Raw genomic sequence first — 26,682 nt, forward strand, 5'->3', positions numbered from 1 at the left:
GGGAGGGGAAATTAAGGGAAGAGGGATAACAGTCATATCCATAATAAAACACTGCAGAGAAGTTCTATAACAGCTTTATCTAGAGAACAGATTCCAATAGCTTTCAGTGGGCGCAGAGCACAAGTGGCTGCCACTTAAGTAGTGTTCTGAAATACAAAATTCCCTAAATTTTGTATTTGTAAACGTCAAAATTCCCTACAAAATACAAAATTCCCTAATTTTGTATTTGTAAATGTCTCATGGGTATCTAGCTCAGTCAGCACATTTGCAGAATGAGATTTTTAAGGGGCATGCATTAGCTCAATCCAGCGTTGAACTGCTGGAGAGGAAAGCAGGTAATCGAGGAATGCTCTCCCTAGCAAATGTTGTAAAAGAAATCCTCTCCACATGCCAAATGCTATGTCCCTTTCCCAAGGTCAGGAAATAAACTCCGACGAGGAAGAAAGAACCTATGATATTGTTCTGGGACAGGCATGCGTGGGAAACTAAGAGCTCACCTGTGCACCTGTGATTCATACAGACTGACTGCAGTTGTTGGTGCAATTCTACCACCAGCCACAAGGGCTGAATGGCCACCTCAGATTCCATTCTCCTGCTGCTCCCTCCTGCAGGTTCCAGAACGCCCTGTAATTTATAGCCTGTCACCCAGAGGTTTCGTGGGAAACATTTCAGGGCCCTGGGATACGTGAGTTTCACTTGACATGCTTTTTATCTTTTTCCCGAAGCATGGGCTACAGCTAAATCCTCAGACAAGTAAAGGGTGTGTTCTGTACTTAGAATTGATGAAGAGCAGGTCTCTCAGGTCTCTGGGATCCTAAGGGAGTGAGAAAGGGTGACTGGGTGAGTCCTCAAGGGACTGTCCTCTGCAATCCACCACTGCTTAACTCCGGAAGTTCTTCCCTCCCCAGCATCTAACCTGAATGTCCTTGGAGGGAAAATAATGCCCGCCATATTTAAATGTATTTAAAATACCTAGCTCCCTTTCTGGAACATAATACAACTGAAAACAACTAAATACAACTGAAAGCTATTATCATTTTTCTAATTGTAATTCCCCACAAATTGCTTTGTATTCACTGGAGTCTGCATCTCTTTTAATTATGAGAATTATAAATTCATATATTACCCTGATAAGTCGCTTAAGATGATGATATTCTATACATACAAGTTTTATATTTTCCATTTAGTTCTGTATGACTTTAAGTAGAAGTGAAGTGCCTTATATTTAGCTTCTGGTCTATTATTCTTTTGATCCTTTTCTGCTGTGTTTAAAAATCACTTTTTCAGTCTCCTTTGCAGCTAGGGGAGGCTCAGTTCTGGCTAAGGAGCTATAAAGGGAAGTTTACTTGGGAGCTTCTGACGAGGACAAAGTATTATTGCCCCTATTACCCACCGTGAATGAGGATGTTATGCCTGGAGCTGTGGCAGTCACCTTATGACCTTGAGGTGACAAGCACGTGGCTAAAACATCCACATAGAAACCAAAAAACCAGAGTCCTAGACCTTGATAACATTACTGAGCAGGTATCACTGCCAACAACCACGGACCTCTGACTTCCTACGTGAGAAAAACAAATCTCCATTCGTTTAAGGCACTATCAACTATTCCAACACTTGTAGCTGAAAGCATTTGGAACTTACAGCTGGGTCTATAGTGTTAAACAACAGAGGTGAGTAATTACAAGTGTACTGTGTGTGACCACAGAGAATCAGGGGGATACAGGAAAACCTAAACTAGACTAGGCACAGGACGTCTCAGTAATGAATACAATGAGCCCTGAGTGACAAATAAAGGCCAGGGAAAGAGCATCAGGCAGATAGAACAGTCTGTTCTGAAGGGAGCAAAAAGATGGTGTGTTTGAGAAACCACGAAGTCCTATAAGGCACATGTGTAGGGTAAGAGTCAGGTGAGGTCGGCAGGGGCCAGAGCCTTCTGGACCTTGTGGGCTCTGACAAGGATACGCTGCTTTGCTCCATGAACAATGGGAAGCCCCTTATGAGTTTTAAGCAGGAGTGAGTCATGATGCATTATTGTTTTTAAAAAGTGTCCCTTGATGAGAGATGCGGTGGAAGATGGAGGAGCGGGAGAGGGAGGATGGTATGGCTATAAACGGGCAACAGGAGGGATCTTTGTGGTGATGGAAATGTCCTGTGCTTCCACTGTATCAATGTTAATATCCTGGTTGTGATGTTGTACTGTAATTTTTCAAGATGTTACTATTGGCGGGAACTGGGTAACAGGATCTCTCTGTTACTTGTTACAACTGCATGAGAATTTACAATGATCTCAAAATAAAAAGTTTAATGGAAAAAAGTGTCTCCCGGTTTCAACATGGAGAGTGGATGAGAGAGTTGGGGGAGGGGAGACCAACCATGAAGCGACTCTAGGTCACCCAGAGAGTGGCTGGGCCTTGGACTGGGGAGGTGGGATAAGGAGAGGATTGATTCGAGAAGTATCCTGAAGGTACTATGGGTAGTCTCACTGATGGACTGTACATGGGAGGTGAAGAAGAGGAAAAAGTGCAGAATGACTCCCAGGTTCCTGCCTGGAGCAGGTAGGTAGATTCTAGCATCTTTTACTGAGCTAGGACACAAAGGAAAGGACCAGGTTTCATGGTGGTGGCGGTGGGGAAGGGGAGGTGGGCATGGCCAGCTCATGTTTGGGCAGCGTAATTTAAGTAGCCCATGAACTATCCAGGTGGAGATTCTGAGTGGGCATTTGGAAATGCAATCACCTGAAAACAGAACTAAAAGTAAAATTTCCCTCCTTCACCCCCTTTCCCATTTCCACTGTCTTCCTTCCTGGAAAACATGAGCGAGTAAGAAAAAGTTCACCGCCCCCTTGCTGCTACATCACACCTTCAACCCTTCTCTCTCTACTCGCTTAATTGCTCTCCCACACAGGACAAACTTCACACCTGATTGGTGAACGCCTGTCATGGGTGGTCCCAGGTTTGATTCGTGGGGCTGAAGTCCGTGCCTCCATACAGCAGGCCCTCTCCAGACTCCTTCTTGTGCCCAGGGCAGGGCTCAGCCTCATGTGGGGTCAGTGCTTGTTTTCTAGAAGCAGTTTTGACTTCCTTCTTAGCCCTCTGTTGCACCTGCAGCTAGTGTGTGAAGCGGTCTGCTGTCCTCAACTATGCAGCTGATTATCCAAGCAGCCTTGGGGCCTGCTGTCTAAGCCCGGCCAGCTAGCTTTCTCTGTGGTCATGTCTGAGCATGTGTGTCCCCAGATTTAGACTGAGGGCTGGAGGAAGGAGACTTCACTTCGGCCTCTGCATAAGATGCTTGCCAGATGAAATGGCATGAGGGGAAGGCTGGTTTGAAAATTGTCATGGAAAGAAAGAGTATATACAGTACAGTACATTAAAGATTATCCTCGAAAACCTTCTAGGAGGGCGCTATATTAGAAATAGACTCTCAGTACGTTTTCCTTCCTAAGGCGGAAGCGATCATCATTGATGAAACAGCTGACTTTCATCTAGGAGCCATGCTGCACAAACCAACTTTATATATCTTTAAATCCTGGAATCACATTCAGCACCATTAGATGCACACTGTTTGAGAGGCTCTGGGACCTGCCATTGACTGAGAAGTAACAAGGTCTCAGGTCTTCCTCAGGCACATTCCAGGGCTGCAGGGGACTGCACACACTGGTTGCAATTATGACTCTTATTTCCCGCCCAATGTATATAGTTGTTTTCATGTACGATAAATGTGTACATGATATGACTTTTCCATTTGGCTGATCATCATTGGTACATGCCTTGTTGCTCAACATCCTGAAGGAGAAGATGGATGAGAGGTCCTCTGAACCCCTTATTAATTTGGGGTCTACTACATCTTTTTGTTTATACGTACATACACATAATATTTTACATAAATAAGCACATACAATACATATTCTGAACTTAACATTTTCACTGAACAACAAAATTTGGTGATTCCCCCCCCATACACACACATCAACAGATAGAGAACTACCACATTCTTTAAAACCAGTCCATAGTGTGGATATTCTATATTTGTAAGCACCTGCCATTGTTGGACATTTTTTTTTTAAGTTCTGTTCAGTGTTTAGTATTACAAATATGGCCACAATAAATATCCTATGCACCTATATCTTTGCATATTTATGTGACTATTTCTAGAAGATAAATCAATAGACATGGCATTGATAGATCAAAGAGTATGGATGTTTGAAAACGTAAATACTACTGCTGAATTGCCCTCCAAAAATGTTTAATAATTTTCAACTCCCAACCACAATGGATATTCCTCAAGATTGTATATTATCAATTTTTTAAAAAAAATTTGGACAATCTGTTGGATAAAAAGGAGTATCTCATTTAAGTTTTGTTTCTCTGATACTAGGAAGATTGAATATCTTTTCAAATGATTATAGGTAATTTCTATGTTTTTCTTTGGGAAATTCTTGCAGGTTGATTTTTAGGAGCTCTTTTATGATAGCTATTGATCTTCCATTGCAAATATTTTTCGAGTCTGACACGTATTGTTTATTTGCATATGGTATCTTTAATTCAAAAAAATTTAAAGGCTACCGTCTGGGTATTAAGTCTTGCTTCGGTAGGCCCTTTCTGCCTCAAAATTATAGTTTTAGAAATTCCTTTACATTTTTTCTATTACTTTTACAGCTTTAATTTTTATCCTTATTTCTGGAATATTTGTGAACTTGTGATATGAGATAGGGCCCTGGCTTTACATTTTCCCCAAATGTCTGAGCACTAATTATCTCAGTGCCAATTTCTGGTTATTCTTTTCCCACCTTTAGAACATATCAAATTCCTATACACACACACACACATCTGTCTCTGGACCTGGTTCTCCACTGGTCTATTTGTAAATTTTATTTTATTTTATTTTTCCCCTTCTTCTGCCTCCGCCCCCCAGCCCCCAACCCATTCCAGTTCAAGCCGTTGTTTCTCAGTCTAGTTGTGTAGGACACAGCTCCCTGGCCCATGCTGGTATTATGAGCCTTGCACCATCCCCCCTCCCCACTGAGGCAGTCGGTTGGTCGGCTGTCATCGGTTGGCTACAAATAGCAGCTCACGGCAGTTCTCGCCCGCTGCTGGCCACTCACACTGGCCACCGGCCACTCATGGCAGCACATGGTAACTCATGGCAGCACATGGTAACTCACGGCAGCACACTGCAGCCCAGCTCCAGGGAGAGCCGTTGTTCACAGTCTTAGCTATAGAGGGCGCAGCTCACTGGCCCATGTAGGAATCCAACCAGAGACCTCAGCAAACCACCTGAGCCACTGGGCTGGCCCCTATTTGTAAATTTTAGCACTGTCAGAATCACACTTTTTTATTACTATAATTTCATAGTATGTTTTGACGTCCAGAAGGACACATCTATCACTGTCCACCACTATTACAACCCACAATAATCTATTCAGCTATTCTTAAGCATTTTTTTCCTCTACACAAACTTTATAAATGGATCAAATTTCATTTTTTTAAAAACAATGTGTGATTAAAATGTGTTTGCATTGAATATGTAGAGCAATTTTGGGACAGCTGACAGCTTAACAATATTGAGGCTTCCTATGCAGGAACACAGAATGTCCCTTAATTTATTCAATTCTTCTTTTATAACTGTAGGTAGACATTCGCAGTTTTCTTAACCAGGCTTTACATTTTTCTTGTTATGTTTATTCCTAGGTGTTAAGAGTTTTTGTTACTGCTGTGAATGGTATATTTTCCATTATATCTTATTTTTCCATTATATCTTGCTATTCTATAGAAGCTATTGATTGTAATATACTGATCCTGAATTTAGATGCTTTAATGAGTACTTTATTAGTCCTAATAGTATTCAGTTGATTCCTTAGAATTTTCTTTTTAAAGAAGTATTAACAGCTCCAAAGATTACATTTTTGTATATTCCCTTCTAATATTAACACTTTCTATTGGCTCTTCTTATCTGATTCCATTGCCTCGACTTGCCAGCACAATGTGGGACTAACTTTAACATTTTTTACTAACTTGAAAGGGAACAATTCTAAAATTTTACTGTAAGTATGTTTCCTTTAAATTTCTGGGAGAAAAAAAGTCTCTATTGAGCTAAGGAAGTTTTATTCTCTACCTCACTAAGATGTGTCAGAAATAAGCTTTGGATTTAATCAACTTATTTTCAATGAATTAAAATGAATTGCAATTCAATTCTTTAACTAAAAAGTGGTCCTCTTGGGTAATATAAACCTTTAATGACCATGTACTCTATTTCATGAAGAAAGTATAATCATGTCAGAGACCTCTGATGCCACTCAAGTTGTTATATGTTAAAAATGTAAAACTAGAAATATTTTGAGGGGGAGCACATCAAAACAAATCATATATTTATGCTATTGGTAATTTAAAAAGAATCCCTCACCTTGAAATCATCGGGAATGAGGAGTTTTGATGTTCGTAGAAAATTCAAGATATATCTGAACATCTGTCCATCTCTGTCAATGAAATAGTGCTGTTTGAGACTGTCCAAAACAATGGGCTCTGTACCATCAAAAAGTCTTCCGATTCTGTGACAGAAAAGAGGGAACAGTGAAGACAATTAGAATCAATTGTTCGGCTACTAAAACTAAGAGCTACCATTTTGTATTACTGTCAAAGGTAGCAGTTTCGAAAAGGGAAGGCAGGAAAAATCACCCCTTAAGTAGTTATAGTTCTTTGAGAAGTACTGGTCCCTGCTCGATAAATATCTCAGGACCAGACAACTCAAAATAGTCTCAGGCTTTCTCAAGTAAATTCTTTTATTCACAGTCTTTTACCTTTAATGTTCCTGACATGATGATTATGGCCAAGTGCTGTCACTGTAATGGAAGACCATGTCTTCCCCTTGTGTTACTTAAAACAACCTTCTCTGCTATTTAAAAAATGTATTGCTCCAAAGTGTCTTTTAAATAGATTCTATGGAAAAAGCAATTTTGTTTTTAAGAAACCTGTTTTCTGAGCTTTTCCCACCCATGAATCCCAAACTTGCCAAATATAAATCAATGCCTATATGCTAACATCTACATTTAATTATAAAAAAGAATAAATGAAAATATCACTCATCTAGGAGAGTATGTTTTCCATCAACAATATACAGTCTAGTTTCTTAGGTCTCAACAAAAATCATTTGCAACTGCAGGCATCATTATAAAAAATACATATTTGACCATCCCCAAAATATGACCTAGTTCTGGAATATAAATGGCTATGCATAATTTTTAAAAACAGGAATCCATATGTTTTTCCCATGTATAGAGTAAACATTTGAACAGTGTGCTACAGTTAAATTATTTTGCATTCACTATCATTTAAACCTTTAAGGAAGGCTGAACCTAGACACTTTAGTATATATTTATCTAATAGAAAGCGGTCACATTTATACTATGAGCAAGTAAAGGGTTGGCTAATGACAAACAAATATCCTCTATCAAAAAATAGAATTTACACACTAGAAATCACTTCCTTTACCAAAAGGTGCCTTTTATTTTTTATTAACAGTGTAGGCAGGCAAATGGCTCCATGTTTTAATGAAAAGGTTTTGCAGAACTCGTAACAGCTGTATCTCTGATTTGGAACATCATTTTATTGCTTTGAAGATGATTTTAAAATCATACATTTTCTAATCTTATGTAGAAATGGGACAGATGTAATGGTAAATCAGTAATTTCACCCCTCTTAAAATACAACAAACAAACAAATAAGAAAGCTGCTCCCTTCCCTCTCAAAAAGAAAGGTATATGCATTTCTGTTTCAATAAAAACCTTTTAAAGATAATTAGAAAACTCCTGTCCTACTTTAAAGTAGTAAATGCAAAGAAGAAAGCAACTAATTATGGTCACGTCACATTTCTAAACTCAATATATTTTTCTCAGCTAATGTTTTAGTCCAACTTTCCATGAAGTGAGGTGATTAACCAGGGTGTGGATTGCAACCATCCTAGGATTGTTGCCCTGCATGCTACCTTGTCACTCATTTCTCATTAACACATCGATCAAATGGTAGGCTACAAACAAAAGAGACAGTGAAACTAAAATATACTTAGTCACTTATTTATAGTGTTTCCAGGATAGTTTGATGCACGATGGGAAAGAATGAGACTGGTTTGCCTATTATTAAAACATTTTACTCCTCACTGTGAATAACATGATAAATTTACAGTTGACGGGGAAGAAAAGGCAGCTATATTTATTAAGTGCTTTCGAGGTAACTTGCACTATCCTAAGCACTTTATATATGTAGCAAAACCATTATTCTCCTTTTAAAGATGAAGAATAGGCTTAAAATGATGACTAACTTGTCCAACTAGTTAAGTAGCATTGGAGGATTTGTGCACAGTCTGTTTGATCTTAAAGGGGCCTCCTTACAACGATTGGTATGAAAAGAATTACCACTACCTAATGAAAGCTTTTGGTCTAGTTTTTATTTCTATCTTATATTTGTTCAGCAAGAGCCTTACAATGAAGCCCAAATGTATATACTGATTATTTTTGTGGTTTGAAATAAATTAGTATCAAGGACTACAAATCACTTTAGCAAAGAGATGAAAAGTAAATATTTTATTCTTAAATAAATCCTATGCTTTTTATACTTAAGTGCTCATTTCCAAAATCTAGATGGATGTACCCTGGCACAAAGTGAGTGATTACTAAATCTCTATGGAGTGAATAAGTAAAGGAGTGACTGAGCAGGGGGTGGAATGAGGCTCAGCCAGTTACTAGTTGTAATCTGGGTGAGATGAATTCTCTGTGTCTCCATTTCTTTTATAAAATTGTGTTTGTTTTTTAAAATTGCACTAACTTATTCTCCGAGTTGGTGAGAAAATCAAATCGGGTCATGATATACTCAAAAACAGTACAGCAATGGAAGGTATCCCAAAATAGCAAACAAAAATTTCTATAAAACCAGTTTTTAGAAGGGTGAAGGCACTAAAAGGAACAAGATTTAAGGAGCAAAAGAGCAATCTTGGCTGAAGTGTATTGTCATAGACCTAAGATAGGAGAGACATATCATTTGAATGGTTAAAATACTAAAAAGACAAAACAAAAAACTACCTCTGGCAGATAGAGGAAATTTGGCATGGTTACAATCAGAAGCACCTTTACATCTGACTTAGACAAAATAGGAAAAGATGCAAAGGAAAAAGCAGGAGGGAAATCTGAAAGGAGGCCCAGTGCGGGAAGGGACTGGTGGCTACAGCCTCTGAATGAGGCAGTGGGAGAAATGGAGTGTCCAGGAGGAATCATTTGAGAAGCTGAGAAAAAAGACTGGACTCCACCACCAGGCAACTGAGAAACTCCAGTCAGACAGCGGTGCTGTGTGCGGAGCTGCGAGGGCCCGGAACCTGCAAGAGACCCCGGAACCTTCGTGGCGAGGTCGCACCAGGCGGGGAAGGGGCATCGTGACGGACCAGGAGGCCTGAAGATGGCGGGAAGTCCCTGCAGGCTTCCTGCTCAGGCAGAAACAGCTGCTGGGGGACCCCGGAGCTGAGAGGGTAGGGGCTGTGAAGAGAAGAGGGGAACGGCTTGGAGAGGAAGGGCCTGAGGACCTCGCCCGATGCACATTCCTGACCGAGGTGAAAGGCCTCTCAGAGAAGGAAGAGCCCCCGTGTTTGAAGCAACCGAGTGTTGGGAGTAATGAAAGTAAACACAGTGCTGCTCATTTTTGCTAACTTTAAAGGGAGGAACGTTTTGAATCGTGAAAACAATGTGTAAGGGACAAGGCCCTGCCAATGATCGTAAAATGGCGTCCCGGGGTGGGTTTTGAGATTGGGCTGAAGGTGCTGTTGAAACGCATTGTTTGGCTAAGCAAATAAAGGGGAAAATCGACACTGGCAGTATTTCTTATGGACATATGAATGGAGTTACAAATCAAAACTGCTGTGATTTGTAAACTCTGGTGCCTGAAAACTATGTGGAACTGATTACAGTTTACTAACCTTAGAGAACATTCCTGTTTTTCAACTGACCAAGACCAAGCTGGCTCCAGATGATGTATCACTGCTTTTTTTTTTTTTTTTTTTTTTTTAACACGCGTTGATGCAAGTGGCAATGCTGAAAAAACTTCCTTCCACAATTTTATTATTTTTATATTTATCTTTTAAAATTTTATTTTGGACCTTTTCAAACTTATGCCAAAGCAGAGAAAATAATATAATGAACCCCCTGTGTGTCCACCTAGCTTCAAAAGTTATCAACTCTTCGCCAATCTTGTTTCACTTATACCTGGATACCTCACTCTCCCCCACTGGGATTTTTGAAGTAAATGCCAAACATCCTGTCATTTTATCTGTAAATATTTCATTGACTAATAGTATTATAAAGGTTCATTAAAAATATGCATGCATTAACAAATATGGAAATAAAATACACTCCTCTTGCTTTTTAATATTAACATTCTGTTGATTACTCTTGTTTATAGAGCAAATAATGCAGGACCAATCTCCAAGGAAATTAATCTTCTTTCGGTGGAAAGTAAGTCTCGTTCCCCCCTATGGCTACTCCTCTCCCTGGCATTAAAGAATGGTCTTAAATGAAAGAGAGTACAGGGCTAGGACCTGATTTACCTGGCTTAGTATGAATCAGTCACTAAGAATGTATTTTTTCTTGTGCAGTCATTAATTTATAGAACCTGGTTTCTCTAATTTACTGTGACTCGGTTCCTTAAGAATTTCTCTTCCTTTCTTTATTGTGTAGTCATTCAGTTATTCAGTCATTCTTTTTGCCAATATTCACTGAGCCTGACTATGTGAAATACAGGGGATGCAGCAGTAAATAAGCCACACTCCTCGCTTTCATGGAATTTAACAGTCTGTGGGGTAGGAATACAGATCAAGTGCAGTGAGGTGGAGTGTCACTGGGTGTATAGAGAGCGCTATGGAAGTACACAAGAAGTGCACCCAACTAAGTTTTGGGGAGGCAGGGAAGAAAGAAAAAGTTCACTAGAGACCTGAGAGATAAGCAGAAGTTGGCTAAGTACAGGGGTGGGAGGTAAGGTTAGGTAAGAAAGGAAAGGGGTAAGGAAGCTACAAAGGCTTGCAGCTGAAAAAAACCTGGCCTGTGATTACTCTTCACTGGGGTATAGAGTCAGGCCCGCTTCTGAGGCTGGAGCAGCAAAAATCAAATCTTGAAGAGTTGTATAATTCAGGTCAATAAGTTTGGATTTGGTTTTGAGGGCAATGGGAACTGCAGTCAGGCTATGCCCTCGGCAATGTCAGGGAAAAGAGCAAATTTAGAAGTGAGAATTGAAATACTGTATCTGAAGTCACATCTCACAGATGCAATTTGTGGCTTATCCAGATTGTTGTCTCCTTTGCCTTGTTTTTTGACTGTGTCATTTGCATAGAGCAGTGGTTCTTAACCCTGGCTGCACAACTGAATCACCTGCTGGGCTTTTAAAAAACACGGGTGCCTGCCACCAGATATTCTGAGGTCATGGCTGCGGCCCAGGCATCTATCTGCATTTCTTAAAAAGCTCCCCACATAAGTCTAACGAACATTTGAGTTGAGAACCAGTGCAAAGGAGGGTGAGCAGAGAGACCGAAGAGGAGCAAGTCACTGTCGTCGACTTGAGATGCTTTCAGTTAGTCATTCTGTCACTTTGAACTGTCACAGCACTTCTTAAACAGCCCACTATACTTTTAGAAGCAAAGGATCTCCAGGACAACCTACTTCAGCCTCCCGTTTTACAAATGGAGAAAAAGACTTCCAAATATGTAATGCTCAAAGATGCACAGCTGGCTAGACACTGAACTGGCTCTAAACCTACCATGCTGCCCTTGGGGTGATGGACATAGGATGGTCACATTCAAGCCCATGGAGGGCAAATGCTGTCATGCGGGAGACCCTGCTCGCTGTGCCATGTGTCATGCGGGGAGTCATGCGGGGTCTCTGCTCCTGCTCCCCACATAAGAACGTAGGACACGGTGAGGCCAAAAAGGAACACCCACGGAGCCATAAGTAGGGGAGTCGTATCACTATATTCTCGCTGGTGGCATCCGCCTCTCTGCAATCCGCTCTTGTTAGCTCAGCCACCATCTTCTTGCTAGCCCCCATTTTTTGCCAGCGTAGCCACAGCAGTTATACCAGTGGCCAACGGCTCACTGGCTACATCCGACGGCCAACTAGCCACAGCCGATGGCCATACAATTGCAGTTGATGGCCATTTACTACCTGAGCCAGCACCTGTCTATGTGAGGCCAAGAGCCTGGAAACTACTTTTTGGGGCTCTGTCCCCACAAATGCTCTAATGATAGTTACTATTTATTGAATAGTATTATCTGCCAAAGAGTGAGCTGGCTATTTTATGGGCTTTATCTCATTTCATTCTTATAATGATCCTAGGGGGTGGCCATATTATTCCCATTTGACAGATGAGGAAATTGAAGCCCAGAATGGTTGTCACTTGGCTTAGGTTACAACCTAGGTCTTACGCTAAAGCCTGTATTCTTGACTACGAAATATATTACCTTTTCATTTATAATTTAAACACACACACACACACACAAACAAACAACAACAAAAAGACAACAACTGAATAACTTCCCTTGGGAAATGCACAATTTTTACTGTTCAGAAGAGTCTGCTAATAGTGTTGTATGTTATACAAGAAAGTTTGGTTATTATCAACCTTGTAAAGAAACTACTTAATAGCTGGGAAACAACAAGTTGAGGCTCAGGGGCTTGGTGTAGTTGAGGTCTGGGTATACTGAGAAGATACCCTAAACTGAAATGAACCAAACACCCCAAGACTTCAGAGGTTACTTTCAAACTGTTGGTACAACCTTGAAGCGGTATAATAAGGGATAGGAAAGTGAGGATTCTTAGTACAATGAAAACTTTTCTGAGAGGAATACACATGAGATTCCATCTCCATTTACCTTGCAGCTTTTGTGTTCTATTATGTGCTGTGTCCCTACATTTAATCCTGACAAATCCCTGTGGGATTTGACACTTCACGGCTAAGGAAATTTAACTTAAAGAGGTTTCCAACCCTTCTGAGACACCACACACCCAATCCTCCCTATGCTGCTCGGTGAACACAATGTCCTTGCCCACCCAGCACTGTGGCATGTAACACAACCGCAGGTCCTGCTTTACCAGAGGCAAGAGTTAATCCTTTCCACTATCCAGAACTGGAAATTACACAGGCAAGGGGGGTGGTAAGAGAAGGGCTCAGCTGCAGTGCCCCAGGGAGGGTGGAGAAGACCCGCCCAGGGGTGGGGTGGAGAATGAAAGCCAAAGACAGACTAAGGGATAAAGATGGTGAGAAAAGGGCAGGACAATGGTTGTTGGGCCTCTTCACCCATTTGGCACTTCTTGGCCAAGACGTACCTTTTTGCTTCACCTCTGGACTTTCAAGCCATGGAAAACATAGTTTGGACTTGAGGAAAACATTTAATTTAGTTTCTGGTCCAGATTTATTTTGCTAAGCAATTCAGAGGCAACCTCTAAATTACCTTTTTAGCATCAGTTTTTGGGGATAATTTTAAATTATAAAAGTAGTACTTCTTCATTGTTGAAAATTGGAAAAGTACATAGAATGAAGCAGCAAAACAGAAAAACAATCTTATGAGTCCAACCAGTAGAGCATTACTTAAACAAAAACATCCAATTTAAAGAGTATTTTTCTGTTGAATAATTTTGTTTTCAGAAGCAGCTATAACTTCTTATTTTTTTCTGTCTAATCCAAGTTAGTAGATTCCCAATCAAGTTTCTGTCCTAATATTTGAAACCTAAGAAAAATGGCAAATGGGGTAGAGGCCTGGGTGAGGATGTGTATGTTTGTGCATGCACAGCTGTGTGTGGGGTGGGTATGTTTGTGCATGCACAGCTGTGTGGGGGGTGGGTATGTTTGTGCATGCAGTCGTGTATGGGGGTGGGTATGTGTGCATGCACAGCTGTGTATGGGGGTGGGTATGTTTGTGCATGCAGTTGTATGTGGGTGTGGGTATGTGTGCATGCACAGCTGTGTGTGTAGGGTAGGTGTGTATGTGTGCATGAACGAGAGGTGTGTGCAGAGCTGTCACTGTAGGTGGAACATGGACTTAAATAGAAAAGCAGGGGAGGAAGGAGACAGGAATACAGGGATAGCAGTGCAACCAATGGGGACCTTTTCCTCTAAAGAGGAGAAGAAAACAAAGTAGGTAGACTGAAAGAGGAAAACTAGGTTGGTATCTGAAACGTTTTGAAATGTGGGGGTTCAATAATGTATTCTATTTTTGCATATATTTTTAAATGCCCATTGTAAAACGTTTTTATTTTTTTTAAAAAGGGAATGCTATGCTGGATGTTATAATGTAAAAGAATAAAAAGAAATCACCAGTTAACTTACTGTTTTAGAAGTCTGAATGATCATAAACAGCGTTTAATTTGCTTAAAGTATTATAACTGTTTAAAAGTCTTTATAATTCTTTATAATTTCCGCACTTGGGAAATTTCATCTATGTTTCATGAACACAGATAAAAATTAATTCAGAGCTTGTTACAGAGATGGATAGAAGTAATTTAAGAGAAGGAAGAACATACCTTCTTAGTAAAAACAAACAAAATAAATTATATCTACTTATGGGGAAGTAATGTTTCCAGTACATGTTCCCTGAGGCAGCATCATTTTCTTAAATGATACACCGAACTGAGGAACGTAAGGGAGAAAGGAAAGGCAAGTTTAAAATGTAAGAGAAAGTCTGAAGAGCAAAGCTAACTCAGGAACTCAGCATTTTGGAGAACTGCTCATGGATGGTGATGCTGATGGCGCAGGCAGAGCTCAAGGCCACTCCGGGGGCTGCTAATCCTTCAGGAAATCCATGAGTCTTACCCATGACTCTTTGGCTAGAAACATATTTTAAATTAGGAGAGTTACATTGACTGTTTACTATAAACAATGTATTATTGTAATTAACCTGATTAAAAAAACACACCAGGATTTACATACGTAGGCTTTTTATTTCTACATTTATTGAATGCTTACCATGTTCCTGGTGCTCTGCCAGGCCTCTTAAAATGAGCACCACACAGTCCCACTGGGAGCCATGGAAGGGCAAAAGGAGAGGGACCTAACCAGCCCTGAGGCAGGCAGGGAAGGCTTCCTGCAGGAGGCAGTGCCTGCGCACGGCTTCAACAATCACTAGGTGTAAGAAGAAGGGCACAGAGGCTTGGAAAAGGGATTTCGACAAGAAAGAAAATGATGGGTGAGATCCCCATCAGCAAGTGAAGAGCATCACTCTCAAAGAGCTGGCCTGAGCAGAGCCTCTGAGGGCACCATCATTCACAAGAGTTTGGGCACAGTGTTTTCAGTGATGTCTTAGGAGTCCCTGGCACATTCAGCTCTAAAACTCATAAACCTGGGTTTGAATCCTGGCTTTACCATCTTTAAGACTCAATCAGTTTGAGTTTTGAGTTCTTCATCTGAGAAATGGGTAATACTAGCCCAAAGACTTCTTATGAGGAATAAATGACTGTAATAAAAAGCTACATCTACTGAGTGTTCACTACATGCAGGGCACAGTACTAAGACTTCATAACAACATTGCCAGATAAATACTGTCACCCCCATTTTATAGGTGAGGATGCTGCAGCCAGCTGATCACCGTTGAGGCCAGCCCAGAGTCACTCCCTTATTGCCTGCTGTGCTCCTCAGTAAAGCGCTGGGCCTGCTGGCATGGGCTCAGTAAACGCTGACCGATTTTCACCCTCTGAAGAGTATGTGCTATGCTAAAACAGGGTCTTGACTGTATATAGAATCCTATTGTGCATCTGGAATTGGAGGAAAACTTTTAAGATAACCTAGTCCTGCATTCTGGTTGAACACGTGCCTGCTTAAAAATGACTTCTAGGGCATAGGGCTATTTTTCTATGATCAGTCCAGGGTCAGACCATCGTAACCTCCCTTGGGAGCCCACTTTGGTGTTTTCAGCTCCAGTGGTTTCTGTTTAGGTTTTGTCTTGCTTTCTGTTTGGGCAGGCAAGCATGCACATGTACACATGAGCCTGCCCCCCACAGCCTGCCCCCCACCCTCTCCCAATAGTCTGCTCTGTATCTGGAGGAATTTCTGTCACATTCCATTTTTCTCTTGATTTCAAACTCTAGAATATGCTTTTCATTAATAATTACTATTTGGAAAAAAGTTATAATAACTTTTTGTTATAATAATATAATCATGTTATAATAATTTTGTTGTAAAATGTTACAATAGCTAATATTTTTTGAGTTTGTATTAGGCATTCTGCTTCCTTTATGGATGATCTGATTTAATCCTCACGACAACTATATAAAGTATTTACAGGTAACATTTTTTTCCGTCTTATTTTAAGGAGGGCGCAGCTCACAGCGGCCCATGCGGGGATCATTCCAGGTATTAGCACTACCCTCTAACCAACTGAGCTCACTGGCCACCCCTTACAGGTAACATTTTGAATTTACTGATGGAAAAGAAGGCACTGAGCCGTCAGGTAACTTGCCAAAGGTTGCTGAGCTATACAGTCTCTCTTCCCCAAAAAGTGAGGGCCAGCCCATCCTCCACGCCATCCCTCACTCTCAGTGTCCATCTGTGCCAGAACGTCCAGCTCCTTTCCTGCCTTGGCACCTCCTGCCAATCTTTCTTCATCTTGCAGTTGCACTCGTTTTCTAGTTACACAAGCACACTCTTTTGCATGTGTTCCCAATGAATTGACTCTGTTTTTGAGTAATCGCTCTTATTCCTGGGCTTCTGAATATCAGCACCCCTACCTATTGAACTAGTGCATCCCTATCTGATGAACTGTTCCCGATTCTTCCATCTGCACCATCCATCTCTCTACTACATGGAATGGACTCTCGGCCCATCCCTTAAGATAACTGCTCTTCCAGTGGCCCCTCTCTGCCGTACTTTGACATTATCGGTGATAACAGGATATGGAATGGAACCTAGCCCCATTTCCTTTGGTATTTACTATTCCAGATGGTTGGAATTCACTTACAATGTCATAACAGTCACTTCAAATAAAAGCATCATATTAATTATATGACACTACGAGAGGACTATGGCAAAGCCAGCTGTCTCAATTTTCAATGTATCAGTTTCTTCCTACTGGTAATGGGGCCAGCAAAACAGCAGTCTACAATGAAGTATTTAAATCTTTTGCTTAATACCTATAAGTGAAAAAACCTCACGCTTAACACAGTGCTTAATAAAAAAGAAAGAACAAGAAAGATATAACTTACCTAGAGTCTAGGTAAATGCTTTTCAAAAACCTAACAGAAGATGTATGGAAGAAAATAAGTGAATCCACCCTGACTGCTTTCTACCCCTTCCCTTCATCCCCCACCCCCACACATTACTGATACCATTCAAGGTGTTACAACAGCAACAGAGAATCATACAAATACTCACGAGTATGGAAAGGTAGTTGGATGAACGAAAAATGAATGAATTATTCTGTCACTGTATGACTTCAGAATGACTAGCTAGCTTAAGAATGCTTTCAGAAACTAGGCTTTACGATGACAAAGCCAAAGGGAGGAGATAATAGCCTCAGGACTGTGAGTTACACCTCCTTAGAAGAAGGAAGGAAAGCTGAACATTGGCGAAGAGTCATATTTATACGGCTTCAAAAGTACATAAACATCTTAAGGAATATATAAAATGTCCATACCACCCTTGTGTTTGAAAAAATGTCTAATTGCTTCTTCAAATCATGATGGATGATGTGCCTGGTTGGCTTGAGAAGCTAAAGATTTCTAATTTATGTCGAAAGATTGCTTAATTAAATTGTCACCAAGTCAAAATGACATGTGCAAAATATTAAGTATATATCAGCTCATGATTCAAAGACAACATTCTCGGTGTGTGTGTGGTTGGGAAATAATGAAAGAGACTGCTGACAGCATTTTGCCTTTGGCAGCACCATGGCCAACAATACGCTGTCGTAGGTGTGTGTCTTGTGTAACTGTCTACACCCTTGTGGGGCTCAGGCTCGGTTTATCATAGTGCAAGAATTTACCCAGAGGCACCAAGCCAGTCTCTAGACACACTGGGCGGTAGGTGTATCTATTGATATTTCTCCCTATCCTTTCAACAAAAAACCCAAACCAAGCCCTAATCTGCAAAACAGTTAAAGCAACAAAAGTTTCCCAGCTAATAATAAGAATTCTTCCTTTTTTTTAATTCCTTTTTAGATGACCACATACATAAGTAGATAAGATTTAGTAGTCATTTGATATCATTATTTCCCATACTTATTATTCCTATAACTTTTCATTTGAAGTCCTGGGTGACAAATCTACTAAAATCAAGTATCATCTTCCAAATAAATACTTTTGCTAAATTTTAAAATCTACATAAAAGATTACAAATGGGCTGGCTCTTCAAGAGTCTGATAGGACGTGTACTTGGAAATATAAACTGCGTCATCACTGTTTGGTTTTCTAATCATCACAGACATCTTGCCATGGTGAAGAACGGAGCTTTGCTCATATTTAACATAGTTGCTAGGTTTGCTTGGTTGTTACAACCTTATTCCAGTCTATTTTAATGTCTCCAACATTTTTCTCTGAATTCCACCCTTCATGCCATCTTGTTCCTTCTGCAATGTATCATCAAAATGGTGATGTTTTGATGAAATACCTTCCTTAGGGCCCGAGATTATGGATCATGGGATACACTTACGAGATTCTTCTTTTTTCCTTTGATATTGACTGTTCGCACTGCTTTGAGACTAGAAGAGTTTTCATTTTTTAGGTAAGCTCTAAAGCCCTCAGGGCTTTCGAAGCTGTTGCTTAAAAAATCAATTTTCAGAGGGGTGGCAGGGGCCTAGCCAAGCCTAATGAGGCTGGGTGGGAGTTCTGGAATACAATTCAGCTCAAATCACGGAAACAAGTTTGGGCGAGCTCAGATTCACCTTTCAGTTATAAAGCTCCCTCAGTCTGGCAAGGTTTGCCACTGTTTGAAAGTGGTGGGTAGCTGTTATGCACAGTTGTAATTTATCTTCCGAATATGGGGAACACAATAAGAAAAGTTGCACAAGAGTAAAAATAATCATTACCACCAAAAAAGATAAACAGCAATATCATTATGAAGCAAACTGACACATGACATTTATGTAGCAAAGGGAAGCCATTATCCAGTGACAGTGTGATTTCCACTGACACTGCATCTTGATTAGATTAAGACAGTCCCAAATAGCCAATATAATTGTGGATCTGAACTGCAGATTTTTAAAACAACACTTTCTTTTGCAAATGGGATTGCCACCAGATTGGAGCATCTGGGTGTCTGCCTTTGGAATATGAATACGTGAAATGCGCACACCTTGAAAGAGTACAACTGATTTCTCATCCTCCACCGCCAATCACACTCCCTCGTTCTCCCACCAGGACCCCCTCTGGGCACATTCAGAAGACCGGCAGGTAAAGCACTGCACACCTACTACAGCACACTCTTTGGGGACGAGGTATTGCTACTTTGTATCTGCAGGCATCTTGAGAGTAATGTTCCAGAAGCTGGATATTGATAATTCATCTACTTGAGGCCATAAATCCTGCATTTGTAATGAAAAGAAATGGCATTTTAATGGATTACTTATATAATAATAGACTGAACTGTCTGGCAGGCGTAGTGAACTGGACTTTTCTATGAACACACCTCAGGTTTCAGCAGAGGGCATTTGTGTGTTCAGTGGAGCCATAAGGTATCCTTCAGTGTGACTTTCTGAATTTTGTTTTAAGTTCTCAAAATTCCAGTGCAAGTTACAGCATCATGGGTTTGGGGTGTGAATAAATGCTTCTTTTTGGAAATTAAGGAGGGAAGTTTATTTTCTGTGTTGGCTTAATAAAAAGAGATTCCCTCAACTTGAGAATAACTTGCACATTGTTTTATTCCAACAAGAATATACACAAAATGGACAGCTCACCGTGTCCTGATATAGGGGTGCTTCCTTTCCGATATAAGATTTCCTGTCTATATGCAGTAGATCATGGTGGGCTGGGGAGATGATAGCAGAGCTATACAGCAAACACGGCAGTAACGTTGTGGGGTGTAATTTTCCTGCCCACGAAGCTCTCTACATGGCCAAAGTGCAGTTTGTCTTTTGGAAATTCATCTAAAATGTTTTAGTGTTGGTCCTCATTCGCCATAAAGAAGCTCTCAAACAAAATGCTAATCCTGAATCAGAGTCATGTGACTGACAGAAACTCCAGGGTTTGAGGGGCCAAAGTTAATGGGATTTGTGAGGGGCTTGTATGAAACAACAATGCCAATTTTAAGCCCTTTTGACGATACTGGTCTCAAGAACACAGTAAAGTGGAGCATATTTTTCACACACTTTACCTTGTAAGAGGTCACTCGAATCTTCTATAAAATACCTCACTAATTCACTTTTCAGACAAGTAAATAGAACATACAGTTTATTATTATAAAAGTACTTCCTTGTGTGATGAGGGGAAGCACGACAATATGATTTAAAAAAAGAGCAAAGTGACCTTGGCCTTGCTCTATGACACTATTTATCATGATAGATCAAAATGAGTACAGCAGTATTATCGTCCCAAGGGATAAGAATCAAGTCACAATCAATAAGAAACGCTTCACTTTAAGAACCTGCCCCACCACACCAACATACTGCATGTAGACAAATTTATGTTTCATCACCCTTCTCTGAAGATCTGATGCCCAAACTCTGAGACGCAGGTGAATCGCCTGGTGTTGCAGATTTCCCTCACATCCTGAGATACAGATTATGTAAATGGTGGATAGAGCTTAGGAATCTGCATTTTTAAAGCATTTCCAGATGACCCTGATATGGAGGGATTAGGGACAGGGCATGAATTGGAGGAAAACATTCTGAAGGCAGGTGTCACCATTCTGTTCACCTGTTCCCTTGGTGTCTGGGTTGTAACAGGGTTAATTTATTCCCTTCTCCTTACTTTTTCCCTTCAGGGTAAATAGACTAGAAAATCCCCTTCTGGGCTCTGCCTTGAAGAAAAAAGGATGTAAATCTTTGTGGCCCAGATTGGACTAGGCCTGTCATTACGTCCCAAGGTCAGCCCAGCACCTGATGATTCAAAATGCTTGAGCTTCATGCTGCGTCAGCCCTGTGGTGTCTGAGTTGTTCTAGGTCATAGCAAAACTCATTCAACTAAACTAAGCAAACTCATTCAACATTCAACAAATATTTATCAAGCATTTGCTATGTGGCAGGTACAGAGTGCAAGGCATTAAAGACTATTGGTGGGTCTACTATTGTTTAAAAACCAAGGGGATGGCTTTAGAGAGCAAGTTTTAGAAATGAATTTTTAAAAATCTCTGTAATTTTTTTCTGATTGGTGCATCCATTGTTTTGTGCACAAGTGTGAACCCTCAGATAGTTTGCTGCGTTGGTGGACACTCTTGGGTCTGCAGTTCTGTTAGCAACAGGAGGGGAGGAGCCCAGCAGGCAGGGGGTGACTAACGCATCAAGAGCTCAGACACCCCCAATGTGGTGAGCAGCCCTCCCTATCCCAGTGTTACACTGTGTACCGTTCCTCTTGGTGGGCTCAGCCTGCTAGGGCCAAAGCTGGTCATTGACTCTTCTGCTAATGATTTTCTCTTCAAAGGTGTAACCAAGCAGCCATCCCCAAGTGGCAAGGTCACTGGTCCAAAGCTAACTTTGTCTCGTGCTGTAGGCAGACTTTGTACCCTGGACATAGGAGGCTGCAAAGAACTTCCTGAAACCCACAGGCAAATAAGAACAAGGCTTTATCCCATTGGCCATTTAAGGAGGTGCTTTTCATACTTTTTAAAGTTATGACACACATAGAAAATGACAGCACTGTATTTGTAAGATACTGGGGGAACAAGAGAAGGCTGCTTGTGGCCGGAGCTGACCAGCCTGGATGCACCAGGTACCTCAGGGGCTGAAGGGATATTAGGTGAAGGCCATTTTGAGAATACAGTGGCTTGAAATACCTGCTCTCTTGGCTAAAGACCACCTTGAGAACATAGTTCCAGAAGGTGGTAAGATAGACTACGCAGCTGAATATGGGAAGCATTAAAACATCCCATGGCCAGGCCCCGCCTTAGACCAATAAAGTTGGAATCTTTGTGGGCAGGGCCAGGCTTTTTTTCCTAAAGAGTCCCAGTGGATTCTAACATGCCGCTGGGGTTGGGAAGCAAGGCTATAAAAGAGGGGAAAACAAAGTTCCTGGAGTCAGAGTAGGAGTTGGAATCCTGGCTGTTTGCAGAATAAGCCTGAACACGGTTGCTTAACCTCTGTGTTCTCATTTGTAAGTGGGGCTAAAGAACAGCCCCGACCTATGAGGTTACTACAGCACATCAAATGAGATAACATGTAGGAACCCAGCCCAGCCTTTACACTTAACTTTCTATTTTGAATAGTTCTACTCAGATATTTACCCTTCATGGTTTTGAGGATCTGGCCTCTATCTACAATCTTTTACCCACTAATTAATTAGCATATTAAGCAAACTTTTGAATGCTCTCTCTGTGGCAGGTACAATACTAGGTACCAAGGATACAAGGATGAAAATGAAGTGAGAAAGAGGTCTCCAGGGAGAGGGTTTCTTTCTAAGTTGAGATCGAATTCTTGGTAAGTGAGAAGTTAATACAAATCAAGAACATGACCCACAGTCCTTCCCTGATTTGTTTTCATGCAAGATACCCAGTGTTGTCCCCACGGTCTCACCTTCTTCCTGCTCTAACCTAGGAGTGGGCGAAGGGATCAACCAGCCTGGTTATTACTGGCCTCCAAGGGGCTTCTGCCCACATTTATTTCAGCATCTTTTAACTCTATTTTGGTCAAAACCAAATATAACTTCAGTGACCAACAAATATAAAATTAAAGAAAATATACCAGAAATAGTATTGCGGTTAACGTACTAGGGAGGTGATCTGAAGATGATTTGGCCTTGAGCTGTTCCACATCCATGGAAAGATCACTATGAATTTCCCTCCCACTGAAATGCAGGGTGAATATATATGAATAGATTCACATATATTCGCCAAACATCAGGTAACGGGCGGTGAATAACAAAACAGGTAATTGATGATAGATTAGGGGTTACTTGTGACAAAAATCTGCTTCTAAATCTAAACTAAAATGTAAACTAGATTTTGTTTTGAAAATTCAGATGCACAAACAAAGACGTTCCCTGAAAAAAAAATAAAACGAAACATAGGAATGAAATTATCTTTAGGCTGACAATAAGGGGCAAACTACATCCCAAAGTGGGCCTGTTTATTCTGTTATTTTTTTCTTACTTCTTACTTCACTTGGTACTAACTCATATACTGAGTTTATTGATTGTTTACTTGTTGATTATCTGTCCTCCCCCTCCCCCACATATATGGCCTGGCTGATGGGGAGCACAGAATCAATCTGTTGAATGAATGAAAGAACACAACAGGGAAAAACTAAAGGCAACGGCGTACGGCTGCATTTTTCTTTGAATTATGCGCTAAGACAAGACTTTATGAGTTAGATTACTTGAAAAGCCAGGCTTATTTTCTCTCCAAGTGGCAAAGGAAGTTTGCTGAATCCTCTTGTAACTCAGTGTAAGTTACCAAAGGACTGGTTTTTCAGAACTAAACAGAAAATCCAGTTTCATCATTAGAAAAAAACAACATAAGTCTCTTGAAGTTGGTTTCATTTACTCTTTGTATAACTGAGGAATAATTTTAGGAAAGCAATATTGGAAGATGAACGGACAAGAAGAGGAAAGTTTCCCCTATTACCCAAGAGAAACTTTCCATTTTTCATTTGCTGGGTGCTTTTTCTCCTTTAAATCTCTCCATAAACGAATTTTCTTATTTTTAAGATCAACTGATCTTAACAATCAAAACTGTTTACATTAGGTAGACTGTGCTCATTTTACGCATTTCCAGAAGCGTTTTTCACAGCAGCAGGAATATGCCTTCCTTATCCACTTGTACTGAAACAATAGATTTCAGGTTGACTTCTACTCGTCTAAACCTATTCCCCCAATAACCTATTCCATGACTTTTTAACTTGATATAGACATTGAATTATAAATCATGCTGATCTCAGGAACAGGTTATAATGAAAAGACTTCTATTCAGTGCCATGCAATCATTCTGAAAGAAAGCTCAGGGAACTGTTTGGCAAATAGGATGCATTTCTTTTTTGGCATTTTTGTTGAGATCCTGAAATGTGGACCTGTGTGATGACGCTGCTGGACCTATGTCTAGGGATGGTAGTGTTATTTAGATCTGTGAAGTCATAAAGTCCCACATGGAATCCTCAACCCTAACACAGGATTACAGAAAGCTCCCTAGGCCAGCATATGACAATCACGTGGAAATCCAAATGTTAGAATTCAGTCGTCATGAGAGTGTGTGTACCAATCCCTTAATGTTGCTCTCATCCAACTTTCCTTTCAATGTAGCTCCACATAAACCATTCCTTAATGGCTGACACATCTGAGAGTGAAGGAAGCCAGAAGCCGGATCTCTGCTGGCAAAGCATCTCCATCCTCCAGCTCCAAATACACACAACCCCTTGGGTGGCCATGGGTGTCGACTGCAAGGCTGAAAGCTGAGTCTCTTGAATTTTGCAATTACCTACATATGCCAGTGTGCTTAGTAACTCTGCTACTATTTAGGAGAGACCAATTTAGCATAATCTACTTATGTGGGAGTTAACTCATGTACTGGGTTTAAAATATACAAAAGCTCTGTCAAGCTGTCAGATTGAATGGCTCAGGGGATTGTAACATGAGATCTTGTCTTTCACCTCTAGGTCTCTGGCTGGCAGTCAGCTCTTTCAGCCAAGACCCCTGCCTTATTACCACCCCATAGGTTTGGTTAATTAGCAGTATCAGCCCACTTTCTGGCTTTAAAAAATCCACATCTGAATAACCATCAATACAGCTACTATTAATATTGTTTTTGCTTGAGGTGACAATAAAGGATAAAATAGACCTAACTTTGTCAACAGATTTTAAGAAGACCATGTAATTTGGTACCAATCTTAATTACTTACGACAAATTATTCAGATACCTAGGTTGTTTGTTATCAATGATACGAAGAACGATGCCTTGGATTTTTGAATCAGATATATCAGACCTGTCCTTAAAATTTGCAGGGCCCAGGGCAAACGTACAAGTGAGGCCCACCTCCTCCCCATATGTCTAGATATTTACAACGTATAAATCAAGCTAACAAACTGTTAAATAAAATACATTCCATCTTCTTTGTATATCCACTTAAAATTTTTTCATGATGGTGATATATTTTTCTTGACTTTTTTTGTTTTATTTATTTAATGTAAAATTATTGCAGATCTGAAAGGGTTTTTTTCTTGGCAATTACAATTCAAAACAGCATCCAGAACTGGAGACTCATAGGCTCCTCTAAAAAGGAACAGTGTTTATCACTGAGGTGGTGTGGATCAGCCTCTGTCTCATAAACACCTCCAAAGAGCTGTTTTGCATCTTACACGAAACATTGGTAAAAACAGAGCACATCACTGATGTATGCAAAACCTCAGTTAATTTCAAAACATCAGTCCCTTTAGCGGGAAATAAAAACACCTGATGTGTGATTAACCTTGTGAGATGTAAAATTAACTTGCTTACTGAATCCCTACTCAGGGCTTACAAGCCAACAAAGACAATTTTTAAAAAGCACATGGTTACACATACATGGAACCAGGTAACATTGGTAATCAAAGAAATGAAGACCAAAGGTATTTTCTTTTGACAGAATGGTCATTATGATATAGAAGAACTATTCATGAGGAAGAGCCTTCTATTCGCTTGGCAGGACCATACATTTTAGTGTTGTTCAAAGCCAGATGGTGAAAATCAGGATCTCTTAGGAAAATCGCAGAGATTCCTATTTTATTTGTCTGGGGCAGGGCCTCGGATGGCCTTTAAATGCTTCCCAGGTGCTTCTAATGTTTAGCCATGAGGTCCACTGTACCACTTTCTGGGGAAGATGTTCTAAAGGTGGTCTTTAGCCAAGGGGGCAGCGCATAGAGACAGAATAAAAAGTCACCTATAGTATTTCAAAACGGAGTCAAAGCCCTTTGAAGGGCTTTTGAAATTGTAGAAAGACATTACATCTTTTAAGATCACTTATTATAAAGAAATGACACTACAATTCTGCCCTTGAAATCCTAGAAAACCAAACCAAGAAAAAGCCCTCTTCCCCTCTGGGCTACACCAAGGAAAAGGCAGGTGAGAGAGGAACCATGGTGCTCTTCAGGGGGTGGGATAAGGCAGGGTCCCATAGGGTGAAAAGGGTTCAATGTACCCTAGAATCTAGAGAATTCGAATTGGAGTCATTTGTAATTCTATGGTCATGGGCATTCTAACATCCTAGGATTTATCCCCAAAGGGTTGACGATGTGCAACAGATTTGTGCAGAAGTTAGAAGAAGCACCTGACATCTATGGGAAAAGCATGAAGAACTATTTCTTCCTGGTATGTTTGACTACTAATATTTGCATATGGATCCATTAAATTGATTGTTGCTTGGAAACGAACATTTAATTACTTACCAAAAACCAAAACCAAAATACCAAGAGGGAGCAAAGCAACACATAGTGGTCAATTAAATATCTCAACCTGTGTCATCTGCTCTAAGTGTAAGCAGACTTTACAAGGCTTGTTTCGAAGAGTCTTGGCATATGTTTCAAAAGATCTCCTAATGATAAGACGATCTGGGAATGCTCGG

At 40.5% G+C, this 26,682-nt stretch overlaps 1 protein-coding gene across 4 annotated transcripts in view; it reads right to left on the reverse strand.

The window, feature by feature from the left end:
* KCTD1 (potassium channel tetramerization domain containing 1) overlaps positions 1 to 26,682 on the reverse strand; it is a 168,580-nt gene that overhangs the window by 11,190 nt on the left and 130,708 nt on the right. For all 4 annotated transcript variants that reach the window (XM_074340207.2, XM_074340209.2, XM_074340208.2 and 1 more), the window contains exon 3: positions 6,400 to 6,544. In XM_074340207.2, coding sequence (XP_074196308.1) covers positions 6,400 to 6,544 — 145 coding nt within the window. The remainder of the gene's footprint in view (positions 1 to 6,399; positions 6,545 to 26,682) is intronic.

This window comes from Rhinolophus sinicus, chromosome 4 (genome assembly GCF_057876585.1).
Source record: "Rhinolophus sinicus isolate RSI-liver-muscle chromosome 4, RSI-T2T, whole genome shotgun sequence".
Taxonomy (NCBI): Eukaryota; Metazoa; Chordata; class Mammalia; order Chiroptera; family Rhinolophidae; genus Rhinolophus; species Rhinolophus sinicus.